The sequence below is a fragment of the Eretmochelys imbricata genome, chromosome 1, assembly GCF_965152235.1.
Source record: "Eretmochelys imbricata isolate rEreImb1 chromosome 1, rEreImb1.hap1, whole genome shotgun sequence".
Lineage (NCBI taxonomy): Eukaryota > Metazoa > Chordata > Testudines > Cheloniidae > Eretmochelys > Eretmochelys imbricata.
The window spans coordinates 294,200,936-294,216,012 of NC_135572.1; the positions used below are offsets into that span (position 1 = coordinate 294,200,936).

Here is a 15,077-nt window from a genome sequence, read left to right on the forward strand (position 1 = left end):
GACTCAAAAGTTTATTATTACAGTAATGGGAGAGAAGCAAAAACGGTAAGCCCTGGCTACCAACATTTGGCCACTAGTGGCCGATTGTATCACACCACCTAGGCGTCCCCTCTCCCTCTTCCCTTTCCTCCCACCATGTGGAGTTCAAAACAGTGACTTGGAATTTCAAACATTCATAAACAGCTGTAAAGATTATTTTAACTGTTAAGTCACAGAGGGTTGCTAGGGTCACTCTTGTTTTCTTTTCACTATTTAGAAATTTGCCACTCTGCCATCACGTCTCCTGGGTCTATGCAGACACCTGTAATTAGTGAACTGCGTGTGTGCGTTTGGGAAACAGTATTCTATTTCCAGATCTAGTCCATTTCAGTTAGAGGTAATCCATGCAATTCTGCAGGTCACAAAATCATTTCTCCAAAGTACGAGTGTGGTGGCAGTTTTTTCCCAGAACTGTGCTGGGTGCGGGATGGAGTAAAGTTGCAGATTTCAATGCGCTTGTATGCAGCAACAACAGGATAATTCATATTAATTCTCTCATGGATTCTGACCCAATCCTGGCTGCTGATAGCTACAAACTTTTCTTGAAGCAGGAACTCCAGATAGTTAGTCACATTGCAGATAGGGGTGTATTTTTCAGGCCCCCCCATATAGCTGACTAGCCCACTCCACTAAAATGTGCTGTTCAGTTACTATTCATTTGAATACTCCAGCTGCATACACTGCAAGTTTCCCTCCAGCAGCTTGGAATAACATCTCCCACTGCCAGTGGGGCACCACAAGAACAGTTAAGTCTTCCAAAATGTGAAAGGCCTGAAATGAGAGAGAAAGCCTTTGGCGGCAAGGGCACTATACATGCCCCTCCTCCCCGCCCCCAACTCCAAATGGTAATTAGTTATGAAATTTTCATGTAACAGAATACAGGTTATAATTCTAAAATTACCATGGTCTCTGCCCTTCTATAATGGCAATTAACAAGGCTGTGTGCAGAGACAGTGTGAGGACTGAAGCATCCCCTTCACAATATGTGTTGGTTCACTTTAGAACTGTTACATTTTATGTCCTGGAAATTTCACAATAATTCTGTCCTGCTCTACTGAACTACTTTAGACAATGACCCTCTGTTTCTTGTCCTATTTCAGGACCCTCAATCTATACTGCCTGCTGTTCTTCAGGAACTCGAACCCTGACCCCTTGTACCTGCACAGACTGTTCCAAGAGGAAGCATTTCCGTGATGAAATGGTTTACTGTTTTAAGACATGTTTACAAATAAGGCATGTTATGATGCCAAGAAAGTTTGTCGCTGCCATTACATCACATTACACAATCATGATTTGCGATAATAAAACTGAAAATATGTTCAGGAGCAATTATGCATTAGTAAGCAAATGGTATTCCTCTATTTAGGGTTCACAGCAATTCACATTTCTATGAACTCCACCTGTACAGCCATTGTGCCCACTCCAACCAAATTCATTGTTCATCATGTCATTCAGACTTACACTGCATAGCAAACAAGCCCAACCCCCCTGCCAAATACCACCCCTCCAAAATAAGCGAGCCAGTTCTGTCCTACTAGCACATTCATACAGGTACTATTCCCCCTCTTCCATAGGGCCATGGAAGTCCATATAGTGAGAATGCAAAGCATTCCTGACTTCTGCTGCCCAGACACAACCAGCTCCTGCAGTGGCAGCTATACTTTCTGGCTGAGGGTACTGATCCAGTATCCCCTCACTGTCATATATCCATTCAGGGGGAAATGGCTCTCCTCAGATTTGACAAAGGTTGTGAAGATCACAGCAAGCCATAGTAATTCAAACAGCATTGATGACACTGGCATCCAAATGGGTTTGTAAACACCTTCAATGAGATTTCAATCTGCCAAAAGCACATTCAACAATCATTCTACACCTGCTGAGAGTGTAATTAAACCTTTTTTTTTTTTTTTTTGGCCAAGGCCTCTGAAATCAGGGTATGGTTTCATAAGCCAAGACAAAAGAGTGTACAATGGGTCCCCCAGAATACAGAAGAACACTGGGGACAGTAACGTCGTTTATGTCAATGTAATTTGGTGCGAATAGCATCCTAGCCTGTCCATGAATGTAGATTCCCAAGTGATGAACTCTGGCATCGTAAATTTTTCCTGTACAACCCAAATTGACATTCATAAATCTGCATCTGTGGTCCACTAATGCCTGCATAACAATGGAGTAGTAACCTTTGAGGCTGAACATGCTCCTTGAGGAGGGCAAACTATGGGCACATGAGTCCCATCAATAGCCCCAGCACAGATCAGAAACCACATTCTCTCAAAGCCAGCAATTACTTCCAGAATATCCAATGTCAGCCACCTTGGGGTAAACCACATGCCTGATGGCCTTAGTTTCCTCTGCCACCACTTTACCCACAGTCGATTTTCCAACCCCAAACTGGTTGGCAATGGACCTGTAGCAGTCTGGGGTAGCCAGCTTCCAGATAGTTATAGCAACCTGCTTCTGGACCAGCCAGGGTGACCTCAGATGTGTCTCTTTACACCAGAGGAAGCTGCTCATAAATCTCCAGAAACGTGGATTTCTTCACGAAAAAGTTCTGGACACACTGCTGGTCATCCCAGCTGCACATAATGATGTGATCCCACCAGTCTGTGCTTGTGGCCCTGCACTAGAAGTGCCAGTCTACGTAGGGGGCATCAGCAGCTATGCCAATTATACAGAACAGCATCTGCTAGTGAGAGTACTCCTCCTCCTCCTGCAGCTCCACCAGGAAATCCATCAGGTACCTTCGGTGGGACAAAAAACACTGCCGAAATGTCCACCTGCTCCTCCTGGATGCTCTGCCAGTTTTCTGACACAGAAGTGAAAGCACAAGCAAAAGAAGTTCATCAAAAGATGCCTCCCTCCATGTTGCTGGCTCCAGTAGCTGGGAGTGCACAGACCAAAATGACTGCTTGGCGGGCTGATCAAACTTCCTGTAACAAGCAGGGCGGGGAGTAAAGATTTCCCACCACGTACTACAGTTTTAGGGCTAGAGTAGCCACATTTCAGGAGTCTGCTTGGCACTCTGGGATATGATTACTTCGAGTCAGGTCTGTGCACTGCAGTCTGGATGCCAGAACCCTAGGTTCAAGCATGGGTTAGAAAAGTCTTAATGTGAAGTTAAGGAACAGTGTACACTCAAACTTGGGGCTTTCTAACATGGGTCACCTGACTCAAGTCCCACTAACCCTGGGCTTACAGTGGAGTGTAGACATACCTTAAGAGGTTGCTTGCGTCAGTCGGGACACAGACAGAAATAAAGCCCAAATCTATTCCACTCAGCCACACTGTCTCAGATTTACAAATAGTTTACCCCATATTCTTTCACCTAACAAGCAAATATAAGTCAAAATATAAGCCAAACTTCTGTGCCTGTCTGTTAACCCTCTTCTTTTCCCCCAATGCTATCCCCACACAAATTTAGAGATCTAGAATATGCACAGTTCAAACAAGGATTTTTCTTACTTTTCACTACACCTTATTTTATTAGATCATCACTAAAACAAGGAAGGACAGTTTAATAAATTGATAAATGTTTTCCAACAGCAAGTCAAATTGTGAATTATCTCAATGGGGAAAAAAGGACAAAACAAGCCAGCATGTTTAACTTATTTATATTTGATATAAACAACGTGAATTTGAAGCAGCTCAACTGCTAGCCTGAGTCAAAGCAGCAAGTGTCCAAAAGATTGATGGTTCAATGCGAAACAATAGTTAAATCATGCCATATCTTCATTTGGAACCCCAAAAAAGTCATTTTATTTTAAATTATCTAGTACTGACGATGGAGCCTTGCTCAGATCCCTCAGAAGTTTGTCATCACAAGCCCCTGCAGCCAGTCAGAAGTGATCTGCCTGACTAACAGCTTGCCTATAAACCTACAGCCACAACTCTCACTCTTCATTCCATGTATTTCAAAAATTCTAGCTGCAACACTCAGGAGCATCTACAGAACAGCAAAACCCATACACTGTGTTGTTACTATTTAACAGAAAGAAATATAGGAGAGAAGGAAAAAATACCATTTTAATATGATTTTGGTGAGGGAAAGTCAACTCTAGTTAGCATTTTCAAAAACAAACAAGTGTGTATGTTTAAAAGCACTGTACAATTATCGCCACACAGTTCTTCTTTTGCATAAGTAATAACGTCTCAGAGAGAATTTGTTAGAACTTGTTTCTGCCAGAGGGTTTTTTATTCTGCACTAAAACTAGTTTTCAAAATGCCTGAAATTAGCTCTATATTAGACAGGCATGCTCTTTTGAGTAAGCTAAAGAAGCAAGGCTTGAAACACTATTTAGCATAATCAGTAATATTAATATGCTTTTTATGCTCTATCACAAAGAATTGAAGGGGGAATAACTATCTTCAGTATTCTAATGGGCTAATCAAGAATATGTCTTTTTCTGTGGACTCTGAATAGTCATAAAGGTGGCCTAATTAAGTACACATACTGTACAATTAAGGTCTTCAAGATTTTGTGATCACTGGTTAATTGTCCAGAACATAAAGGTTAATAAAATGTCTCAGACCTTATCCACACGAGAAAGTTGAATCAATTTAATTTATATAGATGTTTTAATTAGTTTAAAACTTATATAGGTTTTAGTTAAAATAGTACAAACCCCCCATGTGAACATTCTCATTTTGGTTTAAACCAGGCACACTCTTCTTTGGTTTAATTGAAGTAATAGTGTCCACACAGGGATTTGCAACGGTTTACTTAAGGCCTTGTCTACACTGGCAAGTTTCTGCGCAGTAAAGCAGCTATCTGCAGTGTAACTCCCAAGATGTACACACTGCCAAGCCACTTAGTTGCAGAACTGCCCAGTTGCAGCGCTGTAAAAAAACCACCCCGATGAGAGGCGTAAAGCTTTCTGCGCTGGGGCTACAGCTCCTCAGTGCCAGAGTAGTCACCCTGGTCGACTACAGCGCCGCAATTGGCCTCCAGAAGGTGTCCCACAATGCCTGTTCTCGCCACTCTGGTCATCGGTTTGAACTCTACTGCCTTGCCCTCCGGTGACCAACCGTGAGCCCCACCCCTTAAATTCCTTGGGAATTTTGAAAGTCCCCTTCCAGTTTGCTCGGTGATGCATGCAGTAGTCTCAGCGCATCTTTCCAGGTGACCACGCCTGCTCCACGCGCCAGGTGATCCCTCGCTTGGAGCAATGCCGAGCTGCTGGACCTCATCAGCATTTGGGGAGAAGAGGCTGTCCAGTCCCAGCTGCGCTCTAGCCGTAGGAATTATGATACCTAGGAACAGATTTCACAATGCATGACAGAAAGGGGCCATGACCGGGACACACTGCAGTGCAGGGTCAAAGTGAAGGAGCTGCGGAACGCCTACCACAAGGCACAGGAGGCAAACCACCACTCCGGTGCTGCGCCCACGAGCTGCCAGTTCTACAAAGAACTGGACCTGATACTCAGTGGCGACCCCACCTCCACTGCGAAGGCCCCTGTGGATACTTCAGTGGCTCGCGTGCCATTCGAGAGTGGACTGAGCCAGGAGGAGGAAATCTTGGACGAGGATGTAACTCTACCAGTGTAGACATACCCTAAGTCTGTTTAAAAGTGGATATAAGTCAAATTTATGCAATTCACATGCAGACAAGGCCTCTGTTTAATTTTATTTTATTTCTTTACCTCTCAAGGTGTCACTATGGGGCAGAGATAAGATTGTAAAGGTGACCTTAACTGTATTTTAAAATGCTTGGGTTCTAAGTTTAAACTTAGCTCTGAATTTCCTGGCTTTCTAATTACTTCTTTTTTATTACCTACAACAGAACTTAAACTCTCTGTACAAATCCATTTTAAGATTTTGCATGGGAATTTCTTTAGATTTTTTTTAATGGTTAAGAATTATTCAGTAGCAGAAGTCCCAGCACAGTTTGGGTCACTACTTCCTTATCTCCCAACAATCCATCCCACTCCACCCCAAATTACAGTTCCCAACTGCCATTACATTAGCACCCTATGCAATTTGTTAGCTACTGCTACTCCATAATATAACAATGAGATATTTATAGTCCTGCTGCTGGAATTAAAAAGGATTGCAGCTATATTTTAAATCCTTACTTAAATACCACATGATGCAACAGATTAGGAAAAAGTCAGACTTTCAAGATCTCTTACTGAGACATTTTATCTCCCAATTGTTTGTAATACAAAAACATCCTGGCTACTAGATATTCTAGAGACAAAGCAATTCAATAAAATTTTGAAGAGGGTACCTTTACGCTCAGTTCTTTTAGAAAAGGTGATGTGATAGAAGTAGCAAAATATTTTCCAGAAATTATTTTGGGAAGGTAGGGTGTGAGGAAAGGCTGGAGGGGAACTGTTTTCCAAATTCAAAATTCTTCATTTTTACTTTGAGAATGATTGTGTAACAGTGCCCAATGAATGGGTCACTCAGAAGCTTTTAGAAAAAAATACACTATTTTGAGGACTAGTGAAAAAAATGTACTTTCAATTTTGGGGCAGCAATGATATTTCTTCTGCTATAAGTATCACACAGTACAGGTATAATCATATTCATTTAATGTATTTTTCTCTGTTGGGCGTCTGAACACTTAATATTTCACATTCTTTAGAAGAAATTGTCTGAGTGTTTTTTACCCTTCAAAACAAGATTTTGTTTAAAATACTAGATTTCACAAAGCTTATTAATGGAATTATTTTAATAAAAACAAGATGTGAAAAGGACAACTTGAAAAATCCTTTTTGAATCTGGAAAAGTTGAAATACTATAGTTACAGGTAACGTTCAAGATTCTAGGACTGTCAGACACCTATATGCTTATGAAGCTTTTCTGAAACCTAAAATATATATTTTGTCACATAAATTAAAGTTTGCTGGTTATTGTATCTTTTGTTAGAGTGGAAGCCAGTACTTTGCTGGATATAATCAACTGAAATTTTATGACAAATTGATTTTTCTGTTTTTTAGTTAACATATAGCTGCCCAAGATTTAAGAAACTCTCTCTAAACTGACTCAATTTTTACTGTGAACACTCATCTATTTTAAGTAATGTGACCGATCTGCAATATATTTCTCCTCTCAACTTTACACTACTTTCTAGATTTTAGACCTGATGCCACTGCTACTGAAGTCAGTGGAATTTTTGCTTCAAAAGGAGCAGCCCCTTCAACTTTGTCTTAACAGCAGAAATGTTGTAACCAACAACAAAACCAAAGTGCATGACTGCAATGTTTAGATATTTTGTTTGCAGAGACACATTTTAATGAAAGATTTCCTCTCTTCTTGTTCCTTTTTCTTATTTTTATGGAAAACACGGTTAACATATGAACTACATAAGTATGACTCAATTATTCAGTTACAGTTTTACTGAAATTGTGATAGAGTTAGTTTTAAATATATTTTTTAATGTTATGGTAGCATGCAATTTGAAATCAAAATCAAAAAATATAAAAGCTAAAAAGAAAAGTTGCTTCTTTGACAGACGTGATAAGCATTAAGACAACTATAAAAGTAGTTCACTGGACTTTTAAAATGACTGAAACTGAATTTTAAATAAAATTAATACAGGCTGAAAGACTACCAATTACCTTTCTTCTGCATGGATGCAAAACAGACGATTTTATTGAAAAGGACAATTCTAACTGTTCTGCTGCGAGTGTCTACACTACCACTTTCAGAACTAAAACTTTAGTCATTCAGGGGTGAGAAAATACACACCCCTGAGCAACAAAAGTTTTAGCGCTGAAAAGCGCCGGTACAGACAATAAAGCTACCACCGCTCGTTCGGGGTGGGTTTTTTTTAACCCCCGGTCATAAAGCGAGCCTACACTGCGCACATCACAGCACTGCCGCTGTCATGCTGTAACATGGGCAGTGTAGACATATCCTTTAATATATTGTAACAAGATTTTAAGAATGCTGGGTATTATGGTGTCAGCTACAAGGTGTGCGCACATTATTTATTAAAAGCATAACGACAATGGTAAATTATTTAGTCTACTTTGCTCACAAGGTAACATTAACCTAGTGCAATGGAAGCGTAACCTTGCTAAATGAGACAAAAACATGAAAGGCATGATGTGGCCACACTCAGAACACCTACACTTTAGTATGTGTCATGTAATAAAATACAACAAAGTATTAACAGGATATTAATGCTTAATCAGGCTTCAGTTTCTTCCCCATATTCCCCATCTCCCACTTTGTCAAGGAATATGGATACAACTGAGCAGATGACATCTGTCAATACAAACTTCTAAATAAAAAAAACAACAAAGTTTACTTCTGCTTCTAAAAAGAGGCTGATTATTAATTTCTCAGTTACTGCAAATTCTAGAGCTGGTTTAGCCATTTAGGCCATTATCCTTAAGACTGTGTAAAGAGACACATTCATGTGACTGGAGTAAACAAACAATACAAAGCAAAGGTAAGTGAACAAAAATGTGCCAACTGCGAACTAAACAAAATGACAACGCTTTGAAACTGGGAAAAATATTATTGCAGTTGTGTATTTTAGGTCTACAGAATTGTTCAGGATTTTGCCCCTTGGAGGATGCTTGTTTGTCAATGAATATCTGTCATAATTCTTATGAAACTAGTACAGTATCAGAAAAGTGTTTAGAATATTTACTGTCATATTTGATTGCAAGTGGTCAGCTACACAAAAGTTACAAGCAAAATCTGTGCCTTGTTGTTCTTGCTCCAACTTAATTGCATTACGAAATTGAGGTTAACTGAAATCCTTACTACTTAATAGTGCTGGGATTTTACAGTGACATGGTATTAACCTCTATATCACATGCAACTATTCTCTTCTGCAAACAAAAACACTTTGTAAACAACTCCACAACCTTTATCACAACACAAAATGAAAATATCAAGAATGCAGATATGCACTTTTTTAAATACTTCAAGATTGTCACTTTAAGCCGGGAGCTGCTTCAGACCAGAATTTCAAGGACAAAGTTTCACTATCAAATTGAACAGTAACAAGCCTGATTTTCACTTTTTATAACAGCGTCTCTCTTTCTATCTTGGCTTTAATGCCAGATGTAGTCGAGGAAATTACTGCTGAAAATGTTCTCAAGCATAACTACTACTATATGCATATCTCATCAACCTTTAAAACAACAAAAATTAAGCCTCTAATTTCACTCATTTTTCCCCAATGTCTTGATTTTGTTGTTCTGCTGGAATGTGAAACAATATGCAGGAATTTAAAGGACTTAAAACGACTTAAAAACCATTGACTTAAAAACTGGCTGGTTGGTTTCATGCTAATTGTAGCATGATTACTTTAATATTAGAGAAAAACATTCATTTTTTCTGGTTATTTACTTTGTGCTTCTGACAGTTCTTTCTGTAGTCAGATTGAGTTTTCCCTGTTTGTCTGATCTTTTATACAACAGGTGTGTAAGACAGTTTCGGGGGTGGTACCTGAAACTTTTTTTTTTTTTTAAACTGGATTTCCAGTTGACAATATCTCTTTACTCATCAACTAAGTTGTCAGCAAAGTCCCAGAGGACACCAAAGAGGGATGCAAAGAGGCAAATAATATGTTTCTTTAGAGAATAGCTATCCCTCCCCACCCCAAACACATACACACACAAAACAATTTCATTGCAAGACCTGACCTATCGGCTATATCATGCAATCAGTATTAAGGCAGACTTTCCCACAGATTTCCAGTAGGAAATTCTGCTGAATAACTGATGGCACAATAAAGGCATAAATGAAACATTCCCAGGGGGAATGTGGGGGGTGAAAAGGTATTTGTATGAACTGCAGATTTCTGTATAGAAGCAATCAATGTTCATGGGCAGAAAGAGGCCTCTGTTGTTGCTGGTATCATGTGAGTACTGAGTCTGCAAGGGGTTGCTTAAAGAAGAGGAAACAGAAAGGGTCTGTTTGGGTCATAGGGAGAGAATAAGGTATAGGAGCCTAAGTGGGGTCTCAGAAAGGAGGCTTGGGTTCGACACACATATGCTGCTGGGGGAGAAGTCATGGGTACTGTCAGGAGGAAGACAGGGCACTCAGTACAGCCCCTTAGTTCTCTCTACATGCAGGGGCTCTGTATAGGTGCAGAGGCTGAGTTGCCTCTGAGTTGGGTATCTTGGGGGACGGTGGGTGAGGAGTATCTGGAGGATGCAGGGGGTCAGGGCGCCTGGAGGGGGGACTGTGCGGACAAGAGTGGGTGTCTGGGGCTGCAGAAGGTGGGTGCTCGGGGGAGGGCTGTGCGGGCGAGGGCGGATGTCTGGGGGGTGCGGGAGGTGGGAGTTGGGGGGGGCTTTGCGGGCGATGGGAGGTGTCTGGAGGTTGCGGGAGATGGAGACTGGGGGGAGCTGTGCGGGCGAGGGCGGGTGTCTGGGGGTGCAGGAGGTGGCGGCTGGGGGGAGCTGTGCGGGCGAGGGCGGGTGTCTGGGGGGTGCGGGCTGGGGGGGGCTGTGCAGGCGACGGGGGGTGTCTGGGGGGTGCGGGAGGGGGGAGCCGGGGAGGCTGTGCGGGAGGCAGGGGTTGGATGGCGGACGCTGGGTGCCCGGGGGGGGGGGTCTGTGCGGGACAAAGGGGGAGGGGCTGTGGGTGGCTGCAGGGAAGGGAGACGGTTTCCTCTGAGCCCGCCCACAGGGACCAGCCACCCCCGCCTCTTACCTGCCGAGCCCCGCCAGGCCGTTCGCAGGCGCCGCGAGAGGCTCCTCAGCGCCGCAGCTTCCCCACAGCGAGCTGCTGGCGCGGGGCGGGGCTCCGCCGAGTCCGGGCGGAGGGCGCATGCGCGCAGAGTCCCCGTTTCCCTCTGCTCCTCCCCCTCCCACACACGCCCCCCTGGGGCTGGTCCGGGAGGGTCGGTCCGGGTGCGCGGGGCGGTGATCAGCCCACAGCACCGTAGTAGCGCCGCCCCTCCCCCGCCCCCGGTGACGTTATGGCAGGATGGTGCCCCAGGGTCTGGCTGTTCTGCCAGGCAGGGCCAGGGCGAGTGGGGCTGAGTCACCCGAACCGTGTTAGGGAACCTGGGGTGGAGCCTCTACACTGATCTTTAACCCTACGTTGAGCATTTTCTGCCTGGGGCTCCGGCAGAGCTGTGCACACGCTGCGGGATATTTATTAATTCCTCTGCCACTTTGACTTTGCCCCGCCGCACGCGCGCACACACACACACACACACACACGACTACAAGGATTCTGGCACCCAAAGGGCCGTTGTCGTCTGTCCCTCCCCCTTTAAATCTGGCTCAGAGGGAGCGCGCACACGCTGTGACTTGGCACCTGGGTCCCATTCTGCACTGCGCCACATGCTGGCAGCTGGGCCTCCCGTGTCACTACCAAAACTGCTCCTCTCGGTGCCTAGGACCTGAGGGCTTCGCGCTGGTCAGCAAGGGGGGGGGGGCGCAGGGGCTCTGGGAGGTTGGGGCTGGTAGAAGCGGGTAGGGGCTCTGGTCGGGTAGGACAGGGTGGGAAGGCTGGGGCTCTGGGAGAGGCAGGGGATCTGGTAGGATAGGACTGGAGATGGTGGCTGGGGCTTCAGGAGAATTGGGGAGGGGGGGCTTGGTCCTTCCACTCTTGCAGTCCTTCCAGCACCCATGCCTGCCGTCCACGTGGCAGCATTCAGACCTGAATCAGACCAGCCATACCCCAGACTCCCTAGAGCACGGGTGGGCAAACTTTTTGGCCCGAGGGCCACACCTGGGTATGGAAATTGTATGGCGGTCCATGAATGCTCACAAAATTGGGGTTGGGGTGCAGGAAGGGGTGAGGACTCTGGCTGGGGGTGCAGGCTCCAGAGTGGGCCAGAAATGAGGAGTTCAGGGTGTGGGAGGGGGCTCTGGACTGGAGGTGCGGGCTCTGGGGGGGGGAGCTGGGGGGATGAGGGGTTTGGGGTATAGGAGAATGCTCCAGGCTCGGACCGAGTGGGTCAGAGGGCTGGGGCAAGGGGTTGGGGCATCAGGGTGGGGTGCAGGCTCAGGGGTGGGGCTGGGGATGAGGGGTTTGGGGTGAAGGAGTGTGCTCTGGGATGGGATCAAAGGGTTCAGGCTCTGGACGGCACTTACCTCAAGCAGCTCCTGGAAGCAGCAGCATGTCCACCCTCCAGCTCCCAGGTGGCTCTGCGCGGTGTGTGCTGCCCTGTCCACAGACACCACCCTTGCAGCTCCCATCGGCCGCAGTTCCCGGCCAATGGAAGCTGGGGGGGGGCAGTGCTTGGAGCAGGGGCAGCATTCAGAGCCCCCTAGCTGCCCCTACGCATAGAAGCCGGATGGGGGACATGCCACTGCTTCCAGGAACCGCGTGGAGCCATGGCACGCATATGCGGAGCAGCCCCCAACCCTGGCTGGAGCAGGGCAAGCCCTGGACCCTGTTCTGCAGCAGGACCTCAAGGACTGGATAAAATCGGCTGCCGGGCCACACGTGGCCCGCAGGCCATAGTTTGTCCACCCCTGCCCTAGAGCCCTCCTGAAATGTGGCTGCTCTAGCCCTTTGACTGTGGTGAACTGTGGGAGAACTTGACGGTCCACCTTGCATGTGACAGGAAGTTTGAACAGCTGCCAATACATCCTGCTGCTCAGTCATTTTGGTCTGTGTGCTCCAAGCCACCAGAGCCAGCAACATGGAGGAGGCGCCTTTTGAAGAACTTCTCTTGTTTGTGCTTTCACTCCTGTCAGCAAAAAGGCATGAGGTGCATTGGTGGACATTTTGGGGCATTTTCTGACCCATTGAAGGCACCTGACAGAGCTTACGATGCAGCAGGACCCCTCCTGACATGGCAGACTTGCATTCCCTGATGCTGCTTATGATATTTGTCATAGCCACTGATGCCCCCTACATAGAGTGGTGTGGGCCCACAAGCACAGACTGGTGGGATCACATCATCATGTGGACTTGGGATGACCAGAACTTTCTCATGAAGAAAGCCACATTTCTGAGCTTTGTAGGTAGATTGCCTTCACTCTCCAGCGTAAAGACACCTGCAGGAGGCCACCCTTGCTGGTCCAGAAGTGTGTTGCTATAACTGTCTGGAAGCTGGCTATCTCAGACTGTGCAGATCTGATGTCAACCAGTTTGGGGTTCGGAAGTCAACTGTGGGAAAAGTAGTGGCAAAGGTTTCTGAGACAATCAAGAGTGTGGTTTTATCCCAAGTGGCTGGCATAAAATTTATTCCTGAAATAAATGTTGGCTTTGAGAAAATAGGGTTTTCAAACTGTGCTGGGGCCATTGATGGGACTCATGTACCCATAGTTTGCCCTCCTCAAGGAGTACATAAACCACGAAGGTTACTACTCCATTGTTATGCAGGCCTTCATGGACCAGAGAAGTTGATTTCTGAACATCAACATGGGCTTCACTAGGAAAGATCATGATGCCAGGGTTTTTCTCTGATCATGAATAGACTGGGACACTATTCCCACCAAATGACATTGCCATAAATGGAGTTATTGTCCCCACTGTTACTCTGGGGGCCCCCACATACCAACTTTTGCCTTACTTATGAAACTGTACCTTCATCTAAGAGGCCCTGGTAAAAGACAGTTTAATTACACTCTCAGCGGTTGTTGAATGGTTGTTGAATTTGCTTTTGTCAGCTTGAAATTCCACTGGAGACGTTTACAGACCCATTTGGATGCCAGGGTCATCAATGCTGTCTGCATTATTGCGGGTTGGTGTGCTCTTCACAATCTTTGTGAAGTCAGAAGTGAGCCATTTCCCCCTGAATGGACATAAACAGCAAGGGGCCACTGAATCGGTTCCCTCAGCCAGAAAGTGCACCTACCACAGCTAGAGCTGGATGCGTCCTGGGGAAAGAAGTGAGGGATGCTTTGTGCTCCCACAGTATGGACTTGCATGGCTTGATGGAAGAGGGGGAATGGTACTTTACGAATGTGCTTGTGGGGGGAGGGGCTCACTGTTTGTGGGAGTTTCAGTGTTTCGGGAGGGGTGGTGAGTGTAGTGCCATGCAATATACTTATGAATGACATAACCAATTATCAAAGGAGGATGGTGGTCTTTCACAGTAGGGATTCACTTACAGAAGTGACTGAAGTATGAATTGCTATAGATTACAGTATTGAGGGATAATCTTTGCATACTAAATTCCTAGTTGTCCCTGATCATATGTTTACCCTTATTATTTTGAATACACTGTATGATATGAAGCAGTGATAGCAAAACCCCTGCCCTAGGTGTCTCCCGGCCACCATTCTCCTTTCCCTTCTTTCCCTGATTGCCACTCCCTTGGCACTGTGGGAGGAGGGGAGGCATCCACAGAGAAGGGAGTCAATATGGAGAGCTGCATGGGGCAAGGTTGTCCTTCCCAGCTACTCAGGGGGTTGCCAGGGGCCACCCACCCATGGAGTCTTCCAAGCTGCTTCTGGACTGCAGCACAGGGTAGCGTGCAGGGACTCGGGCTGTGGTGTGGGTGAAGCAGCAGGAGCCACTACTCTTGGAGTCATTACTGATATGAGCTGCTCAGACAGTTCTTTCTGCTGAGCTCTATCCTCCTCCCGTAGCCAATGTTCCAGGAACTGTGAAACAAGTGCTTGCTCCTGTGCTGAAACTCTGTCCTCAAGCTTTACAAACAGCCCGAGCCTTTCCTCTCGCCTCTCGCGCCATGCCTTTCTCAGCCTCAAGTCCCTCTGACTTTGGAACTAGACCTGCTTGTTTGCCCTCCCCAGAACTTCAACCGTAAGTCCATCAAGGAAATGCTGCTTCTTGTAATGATCCATGGAGGTACCTTGGCCCAGACTTGTGCTGCAGAGTGGGCAAGCTGTGGAGGTACTGGAGCCAGTAGAGGTCAAGGGACCTCAACAGGACAAGATACAGAGGGTTATAGTTTCAAATAGCTCAGTGCAGGAGCACAGAAAAAAATCCCTGTGGAATTTCAAGGACATAAAATGATACTTTTAAGAAACTCAACTTCAGTATATTGTGAGAGGGATGGTTCAGAACACAGAAGCCCCCTGGATGCAGCCTGCTCAATCACAGTGAAAGAAGCAACAGTAAGTTAAAAATGAAAAGCTGGGGTTTTTTTTATTTTAGAAAATTGCAGAATTCTTTGGTTTGGAATGGGGCAATG

The 15,077-nt window shown here is 45.5% G+C and overlaps 1 protein-coding gene across 1 annotated transcript in view; it reads right to left on the bottom strand.

Annotated features, from left to right (window-relative positions):
* Positions 1–10,794, bottom strand: part of RAB3IP (RAB3A interacting protein) — a 60,138-nt gene extending 49,344 nt beyond the window's left edge. Inside the window, exon 1 of the mRNA XM_077832907.1 lies at positions 10,667–10,794. Within this exon, the coding sequence (XP_077689033.1) occupies positions 10,667–10,785 (119 nt within the window). The 5' untranslated portion in view covers positions 10,786–10,794. The remainder of the gene's footprint in view (positions 1–10,666) is intronic.
* Between the last annotated feature and the right edge of the window lie 4,283 nt (positions 10,795–15,077).